Source organism: Herpailurus yagouaroundi, unplaced genomic scaffold, assembly GCF_014898765.1.
Source record: "Herpailurus yagouaroundi ecotype Mexico unplaced genomic scaffold, PumYag 194, whole genome shotgun sequence".
NCBI lineage: Eukaryota > Metazoa > Chordata > Mammalia > Carnivora > Felidae > Herpailurus > Herpailurus yagouaroundi.
The window spans coordinates 6,365,347-6,384,725 of NW_024412425.1; the positions used below are offsets into that span (position 1 = coordinate 6,365,347).

Below are 19,379 nucleotides of genomic sequence, written 5' to 3' on the forward strand. Positions count from 1 at the left end.
ATTTGAACGGGGACGACTGGTTGCCAAGAGCGACGGGTGCGGAGTAACCTTGGCTATGATTGGTCGGAGAGAAAGCAAAGCCAATGGAGGATGACTTTGTTGCAAAGTGCATTGCGTAGAAATAGCGTCTGAGGCTAGGCCCGCGGGAGGGCCACAAGTTCTAGGGAGCGGCCCTCGCTTGTGAAGGTATCTGCACGTCCATCCAGCCCTGGTCCGGCCCCTCCCCGCAGCAAGGATGCTCCTGGGGTTTCGCAGAGGCCGCAAGAGCCAGTTTGTAAGTAGACCCCGGGAGCTTGGAGTTAAGAGGGAACGGCTTGGGATTGGCCTGAGGTTGAAGCCAGGTAGCAGCACTAAAGGAAATGGTTTTCCTTTCGAGAAGCCCTGATTTTTTTGTGTTCGAAAGCATCCTCTATCCCAGGGTCGGCCTCAGTCAGACCGGAGTCGCCTTGTCTCCCATGCAACTTTTGCTCCGGTGTCTGGGAGCACTCCTGCCGGCACAGACCTACTCTACTACTGAAAATCCCCCAATGGGAAGTCGTTCTTAAGATTCCTCCCTCCACTCCCCACCGCGCACACCCATCAGCCAAGTTCCATAGATTCCATCCACCAAACATATCTTCTGGCTGCTGTTTCCGCCTCCACCCCGGTTTCCAGCATTTATCTGGACCGCTGCAGCAGCTCCTCGCTATTTCTCTGTTTCCAGTCTTGCTCTTCATCTAGGTCTGTTCTCCACCAGGCAGCCAGAGGCGTTCTTTTAAAACGGACATCTGATCGTGCTAACTGCCCTCCTTAAAACCCATTGCTCCTCATCCTCCCCGCCACTCTCCGCCCCCCCGCCCCCCCTCGCTCCTCCCCGCCCCCGCACGCTCCAGCCATTTCTTCTGTTCCTTCAGGCCTTTGCCTTTGCTGTTCCTTCTGCCTGGAATGCTTCCCTCCAAAACTTATCACTCTGTCAGTGTAGGCTCATACTCCCAATTTCATGCCTACCACTGCCTGATTAGTCTTTCAAGGGACCAATTTCAGTGGGTGCTCCTCGCTAGGGCACAGGTTCTCCTTAGTCACATATAAAAACTCTTAAGTGGGAACAATCCCCACTCTTACTACCAGCCCATTCTTCTAACCTCCCCTTCTCAGAGGCTTCTGCATTTGCTGTATTCCAGCAAACTGGATTATTTGTTATTTCTAGAACACAGCCACTAATGTCTTGCTTCTTTCCATTGTTCATGCTGTTCCCTATTCCTAGAATACTTTTCCATCTCACTTCCCACATGTGAGAGCAATGGCCATCTTTGATGACCCAATCTAAATGCCTCTGTGATTTTCTGCAATGGGAAGAGGTCCCCTTGCTGACCTCCAGACCTGAAGGAGCCCTTCCCTCCCTGTGCCGCCGCAGCACCAAATTTGTCTTTACCTTTCCCTTGGCACGTCCCATAATTCTCTGTTACATAATAAGTACTTGGGTGCCTTCTCTCTACACTCTATTACCTTGAGGATGAAGACAAGTTTTCTTCATTGCAGTCCTGGTGTTTCACCTCTACTAGGTGTGAATGAATGACTAGTGCCTAGAAAGTGAAGACTGGGTTATACTCAGAAACTTCTGGGGGTGCCTTGGTGGCTCACTTGGTTAAGTGTCCAACTCTGATTTCGGCTCAGGTCATGATCTCATGGTTCCTGAGTTCAAGCCCCACATCGGGCTCTGCACTGCCAGTGCTTGGGATTCTCTCTCTCTCTCCTGTCTCTCTGCCCCTACCCCACTGGCTCTGTCTCTCTCTCTCAAAATAAATAAATAAACCTAAAAAAAAAAAAACCTTCTGAATAATTGCCAGTTGTCTAAAGCCAGATTCTCTGATTTTCGTTGTGCATAGGAACTAGTTTTCATTATTCTGCATCTTTTAAAAATTTTTTTTAATTTTATGTTTATTTTTGAGAGAGAGAGAGAGAGAGAGAGACAGAGCATGAGCAGGGGAGGGGCAGAGAGAGAGGGAGACACAGAATCTGAAGCAGGCTCCAGGCTCTGAGCTGTCAGCACAGAGCCTGATGTGGGGCTCGAACCCATGAATGGTGAGATTGTGACCTGAGTCAAAAGTCGGATGCTTAACCGACTGAGCCACCCAGGTACCCCCAATTATTCTGCATCTTTGAGATAAACTAAAATCTTTCATAAGCTTCTACCAGATGTTGAGTAAGGAGGGAAGTGCTTGAGTTCCAGGGTGATAAAGACAAGAAGATTGCCTGCTCTCAAGAAGCTTCCATTCTGCGGGGGGCAGTAAGTGAGGGACTAGAGTCATCGGGGGTCATGCTGTGAGACAAGTGGAGTTCTAGAGAATGATTCTGAGGGATTGTCAGGGAGGCCCCTCTGAGAAGGGAAAGACAAGAGGACCCCACAATGGGCAGCTGCAGTATATTCTCTGGGTGGGCATGCTTACCTGGCCAGGTGGGTTCCTGGTGGGATTTGATCCCTGGGTGGCCAGTGCAGGTGTCTTCTCTTAGGCCCAAGGAGGGGTGGTGACGGGACCCGGGCGATCCCATACACCAGTGACCCAGCCAGGTTTCATTTGTGCAGAAACACATCATCCATGGCCTCCTACCTGCAGCCAGCATCGCACCGAAGCCAGCTGTGCCCCGCACACCTCCTCCCCGCAGCCCCAACCCTTCTCCAGAGAGACCAAGGTGAGTCTCAGGTGAGCAGGCATTGAGGTCACTCTTGTGCCCAGCTGCCAAGTGGTAAGTCCTGGAACTGTTGAAACTGGTAAGAAAATCACAAGTAGGGGCGCCTGGGTGGCGCAGTCGGTTAAGCGTCCGACTTCAGCCAGGTCACGATCTCACGGTCCGGGAGTTCGAGCCCCGCGTCGGGCTCTGGGCTGATGGCTCAGGGCCTGGAGCCTGCTTCCGATTCTGTGTCTCCTTGTCTCTCTGCCCCTCCCCTGTTCATGCTCTGTCTCTCTGTCTCAAAAATAAATAAAAACGTTAAAAAAAATTAAAAAAAAAAAAAGAAAATCACAAGTAGGTCCATTAGATTCATGTCCTTCAAAGTGTTTATCATGGTTCCATAATGAAGCACTTAATATGGTTTCTGTGGGATGATGGTCTATCCTTTTCAAGTGCATGGAGTTCGGACATTTCATAATTGAATGCAATTAGTATTTTTCCAAATATAAAGCTTTAAAGCCCAAGCTCATAGGATACTGAAAGGAATTTGAATTATGTATGTAATTATTCTTTTGAAGCACAAGTTTGCCTTTTAAAAGAACTGATTTTGGGGGCGCCTGGGTGGCTCAGTCTGTTAAGCATCCGGCTCTTGGTTTTGGCTCAGGTCGTGATCTCACAGTTCATGAGTTCGAGCCCTCATTGGGCTCTGCACTGATAACATGGAGCCTGCTTGGGATATTCTCTTTCTCTCTCTGTCCCTCCTCCGCTCGTGTACTCTCTCTGTCTCAAAATAAATAAATAAACATTAAAAAAATAAATAAAAGAGCTGGTTTTGGGGAAAGAAGGAGAAATGTGTTCACTCTCCAGGGCCTAGGATTCCCCCATTTCCAGTGCTTCTAACACCAGAGAACTGATTTTCTTTTATACCTAAGACCCCTGCCTGTGCCTTCTAAGGGTTTAGACACAGGAGAATTTTAGACTATTTTTTGTCCCTAAAAAACGTGAATACGTGGCTTGGCTTTCCAGTGAATCGGCAGTGAGAACCTTTGTTTGAGTGTTCCTTGAAACTAGAATATTGTATGACTGGTGAGAAAAAACACTTTGAAATATTTTTAGTGTTTGTTTCTTCCTTAAGTACCATGTTGTTAACACGAGTAGCCATTTATTAGTGTTTACTCTTGCCGAGGACTGTTGCAGGTGCTTCAAAAGCATTATTTCATTCCATCCTCAACAAGGCTTTGGCACATTTGGCATATGTCTACATTTTTTAAAAATTAAAGAATGGCGTTCAGATTAAACTTAGGTGTTACTGTGCTTCACATGTAGTGTTACAGTGAAGTAAGCAGTTGTTACTGTTGTCGTACATTTTAATTTTTTTTTTAAGTTTATTTATTTTGGGGGGGCAGGAGAGGGACAGAGAGAGAGGGAGAGAGAGAATCCCAAGCGCTGTCAGCACAGAGCCCAGTGCGGGGCTCAGACTCACCAAACTGCAAGATCATGACCTGAGCCGAAATCAAGAGTTGGACACTTAACCTACTGAGCCACCACCCAGGCACCCCAGTGATACATTTTAAATCTATGTTATAGATATAATCTGTGTTATGAGCCCCGCAATATATATATGTTATAGATTTAATCTGTGTTATAAGCCCCGCGATATATTATTACTATTTTTGCCTTAAACAGTCTTTTATCTTTATTAAATCGGTTTTATTGAGGTGTAATGAACATTTAATAAACGGTACACATATGACGTGTTTACACGCACAAAACCATCATTGCAGGAGGCAGCCATCTTGCTCTTGCCGCGTGCTGTTGTTGGAGGACCCTCCCGGCTTCAGGTTTACCAACAGCATGAATCAAGAAAAGTTAGCCAAACTTCAGGCTCAGGTCCGGATAGGGGGCAAGGGTACAGCTCGCAGAAAGAAGAAGGTGGTACATGGAACAGCTACGGCTGATGACAAAAAACTTCAGAGTTCTCTAAAAAAACTGGCTGTGAATAATATAGCTGGTGTTGAAGAGGTGAACATGATTAAAGACGATGGATGGGACAGTTATTCATTTCAACAGTCCCAAAGTCCAAGCTTCCCTTTCTGCTAACACCTTTGCAATTACTGGTCATGCAGAAGCCAAACCAATCACAGAAATGCTTCCTGGAATATTAAGTGAGCTTGGTGCTGACAGCTTAAAAAGTCTTAGGAAGTTAGCTGAACAGTTCCCTCGGCAAGTGTTGGATAGCAAAGCACCAAAACCAGAAGACATTGATGAGGAGGAGGAGGATGTTCCAGATCTCGTGGAAAATTTTGATGAGGCGTCAAAGAATGAAGCTAACTAAAAAATTTTTTCTGGTGTTTGGAAGCTGGCATGGACTAGATTTAACAAATCAGCTATGTGGTTCCAAAGTTTTACAGACATGGAGAACATCAATTGTTACTAGTTCGGTAATAGAAATATTTTGTATATTAATAATGCTGTTTGTTCAGCATTTTTCGGTCATTTGATTTTGCATTTTGCACTTCCTCCCAGGATCTATTCTTTTGGTCAAAATACGAAGTATTGGTGCAGTTTGAGGGTGTCTTGGTGTTTGATTCTCAGTTTTTTGTTTTGTTTTTTGTTGGAGTATTTTTGGTGTGTGTATGTGTATGTATGCGTGTGGGTATGTGTGTATACAGTGGAGAGCAAATTGGAAAACAGTTCTATTTATCCTCCTTCTTCCCCCAGTAGAAATAAAACAAATCTTTACATTTGAAAAAAAAAAAAAAAAACCATCATTGCAATCAAGATAATAAATATATCCATGGTCCCCTAAGGTTCCCTCATGCCCCTTTGTGATTCCTCCCTCCTTGTCCTCCTCTCTCACATCCCCTGCCTCTGCCCAAACTACCCTCACCCCCAAGCCCAGGCAGCCACTGCTCTGCTTTCTGTCACATGAGGTTAGTCTGCATTTTCTAGAATTCTATATACATGGAATTACACAAGATAATCATGCCAGCTTCTTTGATTCAGCATGATTATTTTGAGATTCACCCATATTGTCGTGAAAATCAGTAATCCATGCTTTTCATTGCTGAGTAGTGTTCCATGACATGAATGATAAATGTGTCACAGTTTGTTTCTCCATTCGCCTGTGGAGGGATATTTGAGTTGTTTTAGGGTTTTATTATTGTAGAAATAAAGGTGCTGTGAACATTGGTGCACAAATCTTTGGTTTCCCACATATGCTTTCATTTTTCTCGGATAAATACCCAGGAGTAGAAGAGGTGGGTCATGTACTAGGTATATATTTATTAAGTAACTGTCACTGTATCTTCCAAAGTTTTTATTTAATTTGTGTTCTGACCAGTATTGTATGAGTTCCAGTTGCTTCACATCCTCACCAGCACTTACTTTGGTCAGTCGTGTGTGTGTGTGTGTGTGTGTGTGTGTGTGTGTGTGTGGTTTTATACATTCACTTTGACATTGGTTCTAACTCGTATTGCCTGTTTACAGGATTTTGAAAGTGGCGAAAAGTGCATAGATAACAATGTATAGAGCTTGTTTGTTTGGTGAATCTGCGTCCTCCTTATGCTTTCCGGATGGCCATATACTGATCTGGAATGGGCCATTTCTTCTTATTCCTTGGCCCGGGCAGCTCTGTTGTGCCTGGAGTCCATGCGCACATCTGAAGTTCCCAATGCCCTCTTTGCAATTGTCTGGATCTTTTCTGTCCAAGGGGGCATATCTTTTGAAGCTCACTCCACAGATGCACTGGTGAATGTTGGTGGGGTGATCTCCAGTCGCTGCCTCCTGGATGCAGAGTGGCCCTTCTCACCAGCCCCCTTTGTGGGACCCATTCTGCCAGGCGTGGGTTGGAAAGGAAGAACATGAGGGATTGTCTTGGCCAATCTTTTAAATTTTGGACATTCTAATGGGTGTGTAGTAGTATCCAATTGTGGTGGGGTTTTTTGTTTTTTTGTTTTTTGGGGTTTTTTTTTTTATTTCTTTGATAATCAAGGTTGTTGAGCATCTTTTCATGTGCATTTGTCATTTGTATATCTTCTCTGGTGGAGCTTCTGTTCACCTCTTGTGCCCCCTATTAAAAACTGGGTTGTTTGTGTTCCTCTTACTGTGTTTCAAGAGTTCTTTAAATTTTTTTTTATTAGTTTTCTTCATTTTTGAATTTTTTTTTTCAACGTTTTTATTTATTTTTGGGACAGAGAGAGACAGAGCATGAACGGGGGAGGGGCAGAGAGAGAGGGAGACACAGAATCGGAAACAGGCTCCAGGCTCCGAGCCATCAGCCCAGAGCCCGACGCGGGGCTCGAACTCACGGACCGCGAGATCGTGACCTGGCTGAAGTCGGACGCTTAACCGACTGCGCCACCCAGGCGCCCCAGTTTTCTTCATTTTTGAGAGGCAGAGAGAGACACCACGTGTAGGAGAGGGGCGGAGAGAGAGGGAGACACAGAATCGGAAGTAGGCTCCAGGCTCTGAGCTGTCAGCACAGAGCCTGACGCGGGGCTCGAACTCACAAGCTGTGAGATCATGACCTGAGCTGAAGTCAGATGCTCAACCAACTGAGCCACCCAGACGCCCCTCAAGAGTTCTTTATATATTCTGGATGCAAGTCCTTTACCAAATAAGAGGTTTGCAGATATTTTCTTCCCATACGTGGCTTGTCTTTTCGTTCTCTTAACAATGTCTTTCAAAGAGCACAAGGCTGGGGTGCCAGTTGGTTAAGTGTCTGACTCTTGATTTCAGCTCAGGTCAGGATCTCATGGTTTGTGAGAATGAGTCCCACGTCAGGCTCTGCACCAACATCGGGGAGCCTGGTTGGGATTCTCTCTCTCCCCCTGCCTCTTTCCTGCTCTCTCACACTCCCTCTCCCTCTCTCTTTCTCTCTCTCAAAATAAATAAATAAACATTAAAAAAATAAAGAGTAGAAGTTTCTAAGTTTTTATGAAGTTTGTCATATCAATTTTTTTCTGTTACAAATCATAATTTCAGTGTCATATCTAAGAAATCTTTGCCTACCTGAATGCCACAAAGATTTTCTGCTATATTTTGTTCTAGAAGTTTTATAGTTTGGGCCTTTACCTTTAAGCCTATAATTCAATTTGAGTTTAGTTTTGAATATGGTGTAGAAGATACAGATTCAAGTTCATTTTTTTGCATGTGGATATCCAGTCGTTCCAGCATCATTTGATGAAAAGGCATTTTGTATTCGTTATCTACTGTTGTGTAACAAATTACACCAAAACTCAGTGGCTTAAAACGTAAACAATAGCATTTTTAATTCCACATCTCATGATGCTCTTTTCTTTTTTAAATTAATTTCTCTTTTCTGTGTTTCATTTTGGATATTTTCTCTTGTTTTGCTTTCAACTTTACTAATCTTCTCTTCTGCAGTGGGTAATCTGCTGTCCATCTCACCCAGTGTAATTTTCAGCTTATGAAATTCAAGTCTTTTTTAATAATCTCCCGTGTTTCAGGGCACCTGGGTGGCTCAGTCGGTTAAGCATCCCAACTTCAGCTGAGGTCGTGATCTCACAGTTCGTGAGTTTGAGCCCTGCATCTGGCTCTCTGCTGTCAGCACAGAGCCCACTTCAGGTTCCTCTGTTCCCCTCTCTCTGCCTCTCCCCTACTGGTTCTCTCTCTCTCAACAAAAATAAACTTAATAAAAGTAATCTCCCATGTTTCTACTTAGGTTTTTGAACACATGGAATCTAGTTCTAACAACTGTCTTTGTAGTCCTTCTCTGCTAATTCTAACATGTGTTCAGTTCTGAATGGGTTTCTATTCTTCTCATCATTTAGGGTCATGTTTTTCTGTCTCTTTGCATGCCTCGTTATCCTGGATTAGACACTGTTCTGAGTTTCGCCTTGTTGTGTGCTGGACATTTTTGTATTCTGACAAATCTTCTGGAATTTTGTTCTGGGATACAGTAAAGTTACTTGGAGACTGGTTTGATCTTCTAGGTCTTGTTTTTATGATTCATTAGGTACAGCCTGAAGCAGTGCTCAATCTAGGGCTAATTATTCCCTGAGGCAAGACCTTTCCAGGTACTGTCCCCAGCATCCTGTAGATTAATAATTCTTTCCCATCTGTCTGGTGGGAACAGGCACTGTCCCCAGCCATGCGTAAGCACCTGGCACTGATCCTCTAATCGTTGTGGATGGTTCTTCCCCCAGGCTTGGATAGTTTCCTCATATTCCCACACTGAGGAATATTTTGTGAACGCTCAGGGGGCTGTCTGCAGATTTCCGGAGCTCTCTGTTTAGCTCTCTCCTTTCCAATACTCTGTCCTGCGAATTCTGTCTGCTGTGCTGTTCCCGGATGCTCACCTCCGTCTCCACAACTCAAGAGGTCCGCCTGGCTGCAATTCAGTTCTACCTCCCTGTGCCGTGACCTGGAAATTCTCTCAGGAATTAAGCTGACATAACTGTAAATCTGTTGTTTTGTTTTGCTTTCTCAAGTGGGAGGGTAAACCCATTACTCTGTCTTTCCAGCATTGCAGTTTTGAATAATTTGCAAGTATTTTTAAAATGCCTTTTGAAATCTTTTTTATCTTATTCTATCTCCCTGTTTTGTTTTGTTTTTCCATTCTGATCTTCCATTTTAATAGGAAACTGCTTGAGTATAGATTCTCTGGATTAGAGACCTGGACCCATCTCCTGTGAGCTAGGAAATCTTGGGCAAGTCATTTATATTTTATGAGAAAATGGAGATGACAGTAATATCTGTTGGCGTGATAATGGAATGAGGTTGTCTGATGGCACATAACAGATGACAGGCGCGTGGTCCGTAAATACGCACTAAACGTAGAATAGAAGGTCAACCTTCCTTCATTCTTACGTCCTGTCGTCAGCCTTCAGCTTGCAGGTTTGGGTGTCACCTTCTCACTGGGATGTTTTTGTCCCTAGGTCTGCCCTGGCTGCAGTCATCCTCACAACAAGCCTGACAGGCCGGACCGTTGCCATTCCTCAGCCTCGTCAGAGATCCCTGTCTGAGAGTGACGCGACCTCTGTGGACAAGGACAGTTTCATCGAGCCCTATGCCACCGCCTCAGAGCTGAGGCTTCAGTAAGGACCATATTGCTGGCTCTCACTTTTCTCCGGGTGGAGGAGAAACAGCTCGCGTGTGCGTGTGGTTATGACTGGAGCTTAGTACTCAGGTTTTCGTCACCAGTGTCAGAGGGACACTGTCCTGGGACGTTGATTGCTTTCGAATCATATCAGAATTTTCTCTAGAGTGGCTCTTGTTCAGTTATGGCTTCTGAAAGCCCTGGTTGTTTTCATGGATGCACAGAGCCAGTGAATTCAGTGCTGCCTTTCGCCCTTCATGGACTCTCTCTGTGCCACAACCTAGATGGCGAGAGTTGTCACCCACCGCTTCTCATGTGTCTTCTCTCTGGGCGTTCACACTGATTTTACCTTTATTGGCACCTATGGACCTTCAAGCATCATTTTCTCTGGTGCTTGTACTGGATGAGAGCCAGCATAGGGCTGGGGGGTTTCCTCCTGAGGCAGAGAGCGTTGAGGACAGAGCTGAGGAAGGTACAAGGAGCGCCTGGGGATGGCTCAAGGGTTTGCGGGGGATGGTCAGTGTGGGGCTGGAATGAGCTTTCAAGACAGAGAAGAGGGAGCATAACACCTGTGAACAGCTGAAGGAAGATGTTTGTGGCTGGGGGCACTCAGGTAAAGTGGGGAGTCATTCAAGATGCCCTGAAGGGGTGGGCAGGGGCCAACCTGGTGATACATTAGGGGTCCTGTTCTGAGGTTTGGTGTCCCCCTCCCGCCACCGACCCAGGAGCCACAGGAAGAAAGACACTGAGGGCTTTAAGGGCTTATGAGGTGGGGTTGGGGATACATGACCAGATTTGCCTTTTATCTGTCTTGTTTCTTCAGTTTTGTTTTTGGAAGTTTTTCTGCGTACCAAATATCGTATATTTCTGATGTAGTAAGATCTATCAGTCTTTGTAGTTTCTGGCGGTATTGTGAAATCTAGAAAGATCTTTCCTATTATATAAATGCTCACTTCCTTCCTTCCTTCCTTCTAGGACATGTTTATGTTTTTGGTTTTTACATTTTAATGTTGACTTCATTTTGAGATGTTTGAATGTAGCCTGTATTTCTCCTGGTAAGAATTAGCCAAATAAGAACTAAAGATGAGGAAATGATCCTAAGCTTCACTAGAAAGAATAAGCAGATAAGACCATCAGAGGAAATCCAGAAAGGAAGAATATGACTGTGGGGAAGGGCTAGATTAGCCACATCATACTTGATTTTTTTCTAAGTTTATTTTTATTTGTTTTGACAGGGAGATAGAGAGTGAGTGGGGGAGGGGCAGAGAGCGAGGGAGATCGAATCCCAAGCAGGCTCTGCCCTGTCAGCACAGAGGCCTCCTTGGGGCTCAAATTCACAAACCATGAGCTCATGACCTGAGCCGAAGTCCAGAGTCGGATGCTTAACCGACCGAGCCACCCAGGTGCCCAACCACATCACATGCGTACTTGAATTAGTGAAAACAGGACTGGTTCCATGATGGAGAAGTGCACGTGGATGCCCTAGGGCACCCTGGTGTTTGCCTGTGACTGTGTCATACAGGCAGCCCCACAGAGCAAGGGGAAGGAAAGGATTCGAAGGTATAGTGATTAGCAATGGTAGAAAAAAAAAATCAGCCTCGAGCCTTGCCTAGTTCACAGCCCAAACAAATTCCTGTTAAATGAAAGGATTAATCTGTGCACACACATAAATAAGACCACGAAATCCTATGCCAATCTTTCCAAACCTTTCAGAAGGAGATGCCTGCCTACTATGCACTTCTAAACTAATAATTTAGAAGGTAAAAAAAAATGTTGTTTAATCATCTGTACGTTAAAAAAATTTACATAGCCTGGGGCGCCTGGGTGGCTCAGTCAGTTAAGCGTCCGACTTCAGCTCAGGTCATGATCTCGCGGTCCGTGAGTTTGAGCCCCGCGTCGGGCTCTGGGCTGATGGCTCAGAGCCTGGAGCCTGCTTCCGATTCTGTGTCTCCCTCTCTCTCTGCCCCTCCCCCGTTCATGCTCTGTCTCTCTCTGTCTCAAAAATAAATAAATGTTATAAAAAAAAAATTTTTTTTTTTAAATTTACATATCGACAATGGAATTAATAGAAAAAATATTTGCAGTAAATAAAAAGTCAGGATTTTATATTTATAGATAAAAAAATAATTTCAAATTGTAATGGACATACTAGAAGCAAAGTATATGAATATATATATAATATATATGTATAATTAAATAATTAATTAAATGTATATTGATTAAATATACATTTAATTATATATAATATAATTAAATATATTAATATACACTTAATTATGTATAATATAATTAATATAATTTATATATAATATAATTTAATTATATTAATTATATATATTTAAACTAGAAGCAAAGTATATAAAACCTATATATGGAAATGTGTTGTTTCAGTTAGAAATGCAGATTTATACAATGAGGTTTAACTTCTTTTGGCCAGTTTTGGAAAATTGTTACTAATGTAGTCCCAGGTTGGGGAGTTGATTGGTGAAATGATTTTGCGCAGTAAGCTTGTAGACCCAGCAAATAATCATACCATTTGATTCAACAGTCTACCATACGGTTATTTGATTCATAAGACTAATGCTAAATACGGAAGAGATTATCGGCACATAGATGATCATTCCAGAATTATTTATAACAGTGAAAATTGGTGGGTGGAGGGGTGGTGGTGGTGGTGCCTGACTGGATCAGTCAGTAGAGCATGCTGACTCCAGATCTTGGGGTCGTGAGTTCGAGCCCCACATTGGGTGTAGAGCTCACTAAACAAACAAACAAACAAACAAACAAACAATGAAAATTGGGGGAAAAAACCCCTAAGTATAGGGAGTAGCTGACTAAACTGGTGTACCTACATGAGTCTTACCTTTTAACATTTTGACTTTAAAAACATGTTGCCAGTGAGGCAAATCATATATGTATGCAGTGATAGGAACTATAAAAACCTAGGTAGGAAACTAGAAATGCTAAGAGTGTACAAAGAGATGGACTAGTGGGTGACTTCCTCCTTTAGCTTCTGTATATTTTTAATGTAGTTGTAATAATTTTTTTTTAATTTTTTTTAACGTTTATTTATTTTTGAGACAGAGAGAGACAGAGCATGAACGGGGTAGGGTCAGAGAGAGAGGGAGATACAGAATTGAAACAGGCTCCACCCAGGCTCTGAGCTGTCAGCTCAGAGCCCGACGTGGGGCTCGGGGCTCGAACTCGCGGACCGCGAGATCGTGACCTGAGCTGAAGTCGGACGCTTAACCGACTGAGCCACCCAGGCGCCCCTGTAGTTGTAATAATTTTATGGCAGGGACTTGGAGGTAGGGCATCTAACACGTGTCTATATACCAATGTGAAACGTTAAGTGGCTTGCTTGCTTATTTGTTTATTTCGCTCTCAACATTGTAATACAGACCAAATTGGCAGAATGAGACAAGAAGAACTTCTTTGCCGTCCTTTGAAATGCTGGGCTACGGGGAGGAGGATTCTGACACACACCTGTCGTCCAGCTGCATGGACTCGGCTGATGTCGGCACCCGCAGGGAAGAGGGAGGTCTCGGGGAGGCTGTGTATGCCGTGCCCCACAGAAATCAGGTATTTGTCACATTCCAGAATTCCTTCTGCACCTTGACGTTAACTTACCGTAAATTGTGTAGATTAGGAAGGATTTGCTTTTCTCTCTTTCGTATTGGCTTTTGTTTGGGGGCTATTTCTCTTAACGTGGGCAGTCTCATTTTTGATCTGGTTAGGCTACAATCTCCAACTCTTTCCTTTATCGTCCAAAGACAGGTTCTCCAGAGGCAAAAATAATCATCTTCACGTTCTTAATGTAGATTTCCATCCAGTGCTAGAAAGCAAAGCCTGTTCTTTTCCTTGCCCGCCCCCCTGCCCAAGCTACTTTTCCGATCACTTCTCCAGTGTCGCCACGCATGTTGCAGCCTTTCTTTAAATTCGTGCGTGACAAGAGGAACATCGCCATTTGTCTCTGCAGTAGCTGGCATTCTCTGAGCGCTTACCATGTCTGAGTCTCTGTTCCAAGCTCTTGTGTGCACATATCCCCACTGCCTCAGTGAAGTAGATTGCATTTATGGCACCATCACACAGTGGGAACTGAGGCACAGAGGTTGAAGGGCCCCATTCCTCCACCACTGCCCGAGCTGCTCTGGTTTCAACTCCAGAGTTTGGGGAACTGGATGGTGCCATTTCCTTCGTGGCAAAAGATAGCACTGTAATTTCTTTTTCTTTTCTCTTTTTCACTGTCACTATGACATGTGTTCAGAGTGACTGTATATACAGATTTGCAGCATCAGATTATATTCATATTGATTATATTTCTATGGATTGTGCCCCACTGTACTGAATCACATGTTCAGTGGCCCTAGGGAGCTCATTTGGAGGAATCCTTATGTGGGCATTTCATGAACTAACTATCACTTGCTAACATAGGCAGACTGTAACATGCGGAGGGAGGTTTCTCTACAGCAAGGAGTCCCGGAGCAGGCAGCTGGCTGCTGAGCCCAGAGGAGATTCTGCTGCGGGGTTCCACAAGGCCCAGGGGAGGTCCCACTGCCCCTCAGTCTGCATGCTCTCAGGCCAGCATTTTGCACTGAGGTTACAGCTAGAGTTGTATCACTCAACTATTTGGGGAAGTGAAGCTTGCTACCCCGTTTCCCATAGAAAAGAGATTATATTATAGCGACCCAGGCAACCTTCTGTGTCCTTAGCAAGACAGATGTTTTATTTTGTAGGCACATCTGTCATGGCTGCTTCAGGACCCATGGGCAATAGGGAAATAATTGTTTTAATTTAAAATTTGAAGACTAGAGCAAGTCAGCTAGCAATAATCAAGAGTTGGTGAGGATATAGAGGAACCATCTAGTTCTGACAGGTGTGTGCATTGGTACCATGACTTCAGAAAGCTGTTTGACATTTCAGTTTATATTAAAGCTGAACAATGTGCATTTTCTATAGCTACCAGCAAGGAAAAAAATTGAAAAGTAGAAAGTAATATAACACATTAGTGTTCTCATTCTCCAGAATGATCAAGTAATGCCATCTTATCTTTTCTTGTTTCAAATTTTTTAAAAAGAAATGAAATTACAGTTAGGGTTGAAATCTTCTTTGTCTCCCTCCCTGGAAGGCCATCTGCTCTTGGATTTGGAATACATTCTCAAAGTCTGTGCTTTTATTCTTTATTTTATTCTCTAAATAAGCGTCAGCACACAAATACAGTACAATTCTTTTCTTATAGCAAATAGGTCACCATACTAAACCAGTCATTCCGTCTCCCAAGCTTTTTTCACTCAGCGTTACAGTTTTGAGATAAATCCACCTTAATTTTTTTATCTACATACCTACCGATGAACACTTGGGTTATTTCCTCGCACATTTGGTACATGCACCTATGTGTGCTGGGTCACACTAGATATTGTCAGATTGTTCTCCAAAGCAGTTTTTTTTTTTTTTTTTGCTGCCTTCCCACCAGCAGCATATGCATGCCCGTCACCATGTTTCTGTACGTCCCAGCCAACAGGAAAGCCTTCCCTACACAGCCCAGGAACCAGAGATGGAGTGTTAGGAACTGATCACAATTGCAAAGGGTCATCATAGTCCGTACATTGTCCTGGCCGGTTGCAGATGGCAGCAATGAAAGGGCCCTTTAAGCTGGAAAGGGATCTCAATTTCCCACAGACTTACAATTAGGTAGGTGGGGGAGGGTTGCAGGGGCTAGACAATAGGTGGAGAAAGACACGTTGACATCTTCTGAGCATTTAATGTATGCTAGGCAGCTTATATGTACCATCTCATTTACTTCACACCCTTGGTGTTAATTAAGTATGTGAAGAAACAGGGTAAGTGACTTGCCCAGAGTTACCCAACCAACCATCCAGTAACAGAGGCAGGATTCAGACCAGGGCAGCCAATTTTCTCTTTTAGAATTAAACTTTGTGTTTATTGTCCTGTGCCTGTTGAGAATATTTCTTAGACATAAAGCTTTCTTTGAAACTGGCCAACTATTCTTAATTTTATAGGATTGAAGTTAGGATTGGGGAAAAAAATGGGTGTGTGGAGCATGTAAGACTGCTATGTAACCACTAGATGGCACCAGCTATGAAGGAGATACTGCCTGTGGGGTACATTTAATATTTTTTAAAAAAGTAAACTTGCCTTCTCTGTATTTACATTCTGTAATCTGATGTAAAAATTTAGGATTTTATCCTTTTTTATGAATCATTCTTACTTCCTTTAAAGTAAACAGTTTTCAAAACTAGAAAGATAAGGAAACAGCAACCCAAGTCAGGCAGTTTGGATTTAAATCTGTACCTCACGCCTCTCTCTGTGTTCCAGGGTAGTTTGGGCAAACATCTTCATGGGAAGTGTGCACCCGCCCAGAAATGGCCTAACATGGAAAGCAAGTCTTGTTTTCAGCAGTTTTCTTACTGGTGCCACCCAAAAGTAAGGCTGCAGGGGAAGTGGGGTGCGTGAATTTGTGGTCAGTTCATGCGATGCTAGCATCCAGTGGACAGAACAGTGCCATGGGCATTCAGAGACCTGAGTTCAAGTCCCCGCTTCTCTACTTCCCAGTTGTATGGCTTGGGTAAGTCAGATAACCTCTCTGCACCTCCGTTTCTTCATCCTATAAAGGACTGTGTTAGGGAGGACGCTGTCTTTGGGCAGGCCAGTAATTTAACATACAGTTACCAGGTGTGCAGTGAGTACCAGGCATTGTGCTAGGTGCTGGAGAAGCAGTGTAAGGCAGAGTCCACGGTCACACCATCACTAGTTAATCAATCACAGTTACGATAAGTGTTACAAAGGAAGGGTACAGGGGTATAAGACCATGTTGGGGGACCGCCAAGGGAAACAGCCAAGGGACGGGAAGGAGCTCCCCCCTGCTTGCTTCTCCCTTTGAGGTCACTTGATTCTTCTGCCTGACACCTTGGTAGGGTCGTTCTTTGTCTCCGCAGTTCAGTAACTTCACCAGAATTAATTGTGGTGTGTATTATTTTCTGTCCTTCTCTCCTAAACTTTAGTTTGTTATTTAATTCTTCAGACAGAGATTTTCCTCCACCTTTTTTGTTTTCAGGGAACATTTCCTTCCCTATGTTAATGTTATCATCTATTTGTTTCATTCTCCTTTGGGAACACCAGTTATACATTTGTCGGCCATCTTTTGTTTGTCTTCCACGTCTGTTATGTTTTCTGTAGTCACTTGTCACTTTGTGTGATTTCCTCTGCATACTCTCCTCATCTCTCTGTCAGCTCTTTGTTGTTGTGTGTTATTGCTTCTAGAAGTACAGCTTTTACCTCCTCTGTTTTGAATTTATTTTTCCTTTTGGTTTTTAGTTCTCCAAATTTACTTTTCACATCTTTTGTTACCTTATCACTTCTCTTGATATCAGTGTGTGCTGTCCTTCATCTCTTGGAGAGAATAGAGGCTGGATTCTGGACAGTGAAGGCAGGCTCTCCACTGGTGTGTCCCTTTAGATTCTTCTCCCCTCACCTCTGCCCTATGGGAATGACTACTTCTCATGGGCCCATCTGCACCCTTGCTCTCATTGCAGCCATCAGAGCATCACTGTGGACCTTTGTGACTGTGATGCTTTGTGGTTTTACAAGGGTCTTCATGCCTGAAGCCTGAGGAGGTTCAGCAGCTTTTGGCATTTTCCTTCTGTTCCAGATTTCCTAGATTTGGTAGCTGTTTTCTGCCATTGACTAAGCTTTTTTTTTTTTTTTTTCTCCCCCCCCCCCCCCCATTCTTCTGATTGATTTCAGTAGGTTTTAAGGGAGGAGAGTGTAGTCTAAATGCCTTGTTACCATTTCTGAGTAGAAATCATGCATAGGATGTTATTGAAGCTCTCCTGTCATCATTCTTGCTATAGTTGTGTTTGTGGATTTGCAGAGCATCTTGTCATAAAGTGCCATATATTCACTCACTCGTTCATTTATTCATCCAACCACCCACCAACAAACTGATATTTGAGTGTCTGCCATGTGCTTGGATGGAAGCCCAGAGAGGAACCATTCATGCAGGGGTAAACCAGTTCTCTCTAGAAACTTGTGGAGGCCAGGGACTAGTGGACATTTTACTGCTGCTGCTGCTGCTGTCAATGATGAGGAATGTCCCCCTTCTCTCTCCATAGTTTTAAATTTCTTTCTATTTTTCTTTTTGTTACATAGGTAATGCATGAATACATGTTTCTTACAAAAGCTGTGGATAGTGCACTAAAGTGGCAGCCTGCCCTGAGACCCTGCTCTTATTCCAACCCTCCTCTCCTCTCCAGCAGTAGCCCCTGTGGCCACTTTGAAATCTGTGTCATTCTTTCAGCTGCAAAAATGGAATAGACAAACATAAGGTTTAAATAATAGACATTTAACTCTCTGACCTAACAAAGGCAAAGGACAGGAGATTCTAATATTGCTTTACACACCTATAGAAAGCTGGTGCCTGAGATACCCTTCGCCTCCTTTTTGTGGTCACCAGTGGGTGTAGTGGGTCCTGGTCCCAAACCAGAAAGGAAGAAGTGGGGTAAGGGCCTTCTCATTATGTTGCTCTGTATTTATCAGGGAAGACATTTTTTTTCCAGAAATTTCCCAGCAGGAGTCTCATTGGTCACATGCCCATCCCTTGACCAGTTACTGGCTCAGGGGAAGAGGAACCCATGCATCGTACCCTAGAGCTGAGTCCATTTTTGCCAAACCAAATCAGGAATCTCTTAGCAAGGGAGAAAGGAGGGCGCTGATTACTGAGAAGCCGGTGCAGCAGTGCCTGCCTGCTGTGGCGAGACTCCTGCAGCCTCTGCATTTACCCACACATGCCCACATGCAGACGGAGATACTCCCATTAGTTTATGTGCATGTGGATTAATGACTCTGCTCTACCAGTACAAGCTCCTCTGCACGAGCCTCATCCCCATCGGTAGCAGGAGAAGGCCGGATAGCAAGTAAGGCACAAGTCTTCACTCCAGCCAACGTGCAGAAGCCACCAAAAGAGTGAGCCCTGCTGTCTTCCATTGTAGGGTCTCCTCCATGCAGCAGGTGAGGAGGCATGGATTCCCAAGCCCTTCGTCCAGCATGTTGTTGGATCTCCAGAGGTCGGTCCTTCCACCTTGCAAAGCAGAATTGCCCCTTCCAGAGTTAGTTCTTGGTTCCCCGCATGTTCTTAGCACACCCTTGCCTTGACTTTCCTCCAAGGCGGGGCTTGCTGGACCCTCATATTGCTCTACTTCTGATGAGCATATAATGCATCTCGGGTGGGCTTCTTCCCTTAACATCACTGATGTGAGGAGAGGCATCTGGGAAGGTGGCCATGCCCCATGAGCTGGGCCCTGTGTCATCCAGGTTATCTCTGCTGGAGGCCAAGGAATGGTGGGGACCCCAACCTACTAGTAAGGTGTCACAGCCATCTCACTCTCGAAGCCACGGGAGTCCACACTGCAGTTTCCTTGCTGTGTTGGCAGGTTTCCTCCTTTGAGTAACAGAAGGCTTCTGACATCACAATCGGTTGTGCATGTTTTTGAACCTTATCTGCATGAAATTCCAGAACATGTATTCTTTTGCATCCAACCACGTTGTTACTTATGTATAAGCTTAAAGCTGTATCGTCCTGATAAATTGAAAATTTGGTCACTATAAAGTGAACATTTTTATCTCTAAAAATGTGTTTTGCTTTAACATC

At 44.1% G+C, this 19,379-nt stretch overlaps 1 protein-coding gene and 1 pseudogene across 5 annotated transcripts in view; both read left to right on the forward strand.

Moving 5' to 3' along the window:
• Positions 1-130: 130 nt before the first annotated feature.
• Positions 131-19,379, forward strand: part of CEP89 (centrosomal protein 89) — a 74,575-nt gene continuing 55,326 nt past the window's right edge. For 2 of the 5 annotated variants that reach the window (XM_040446223.1, XM_040446224.1), the window contains exons 1-5: positions 132-274; positions 2,564-2,670; positions 9,552-9,710; positions 13,114-13,294; positions 16,049-16,156. In XM_040446223.1, the coding sequence (XP_040302157.1) occupies positions 236-274; positions 2,564-2,670; positions 9,552-9,710; positions 13,114-13,294; positions 16,049-16,156 (594 nt within the window). In that variant the 5' untranslated portion in view covers positions 132-235. Of the gene's footprint in view, positions 275-2,563; positions 2,671-9,551; positions 9,711-13,113; positions 13,295-16,048; positions 16,157-19,379 lie in introns of all 5 variants that reach the window. The other 3 variants (XM_040446225.1, XM_040446226.1, XM_040446227.1) reach the window with 2 other exon arrangements.
• Positions 4,125-5,396, forward strand: LOC121011630 (transcription factor BTF3 homolog 4-like; annotated as a pseudogene).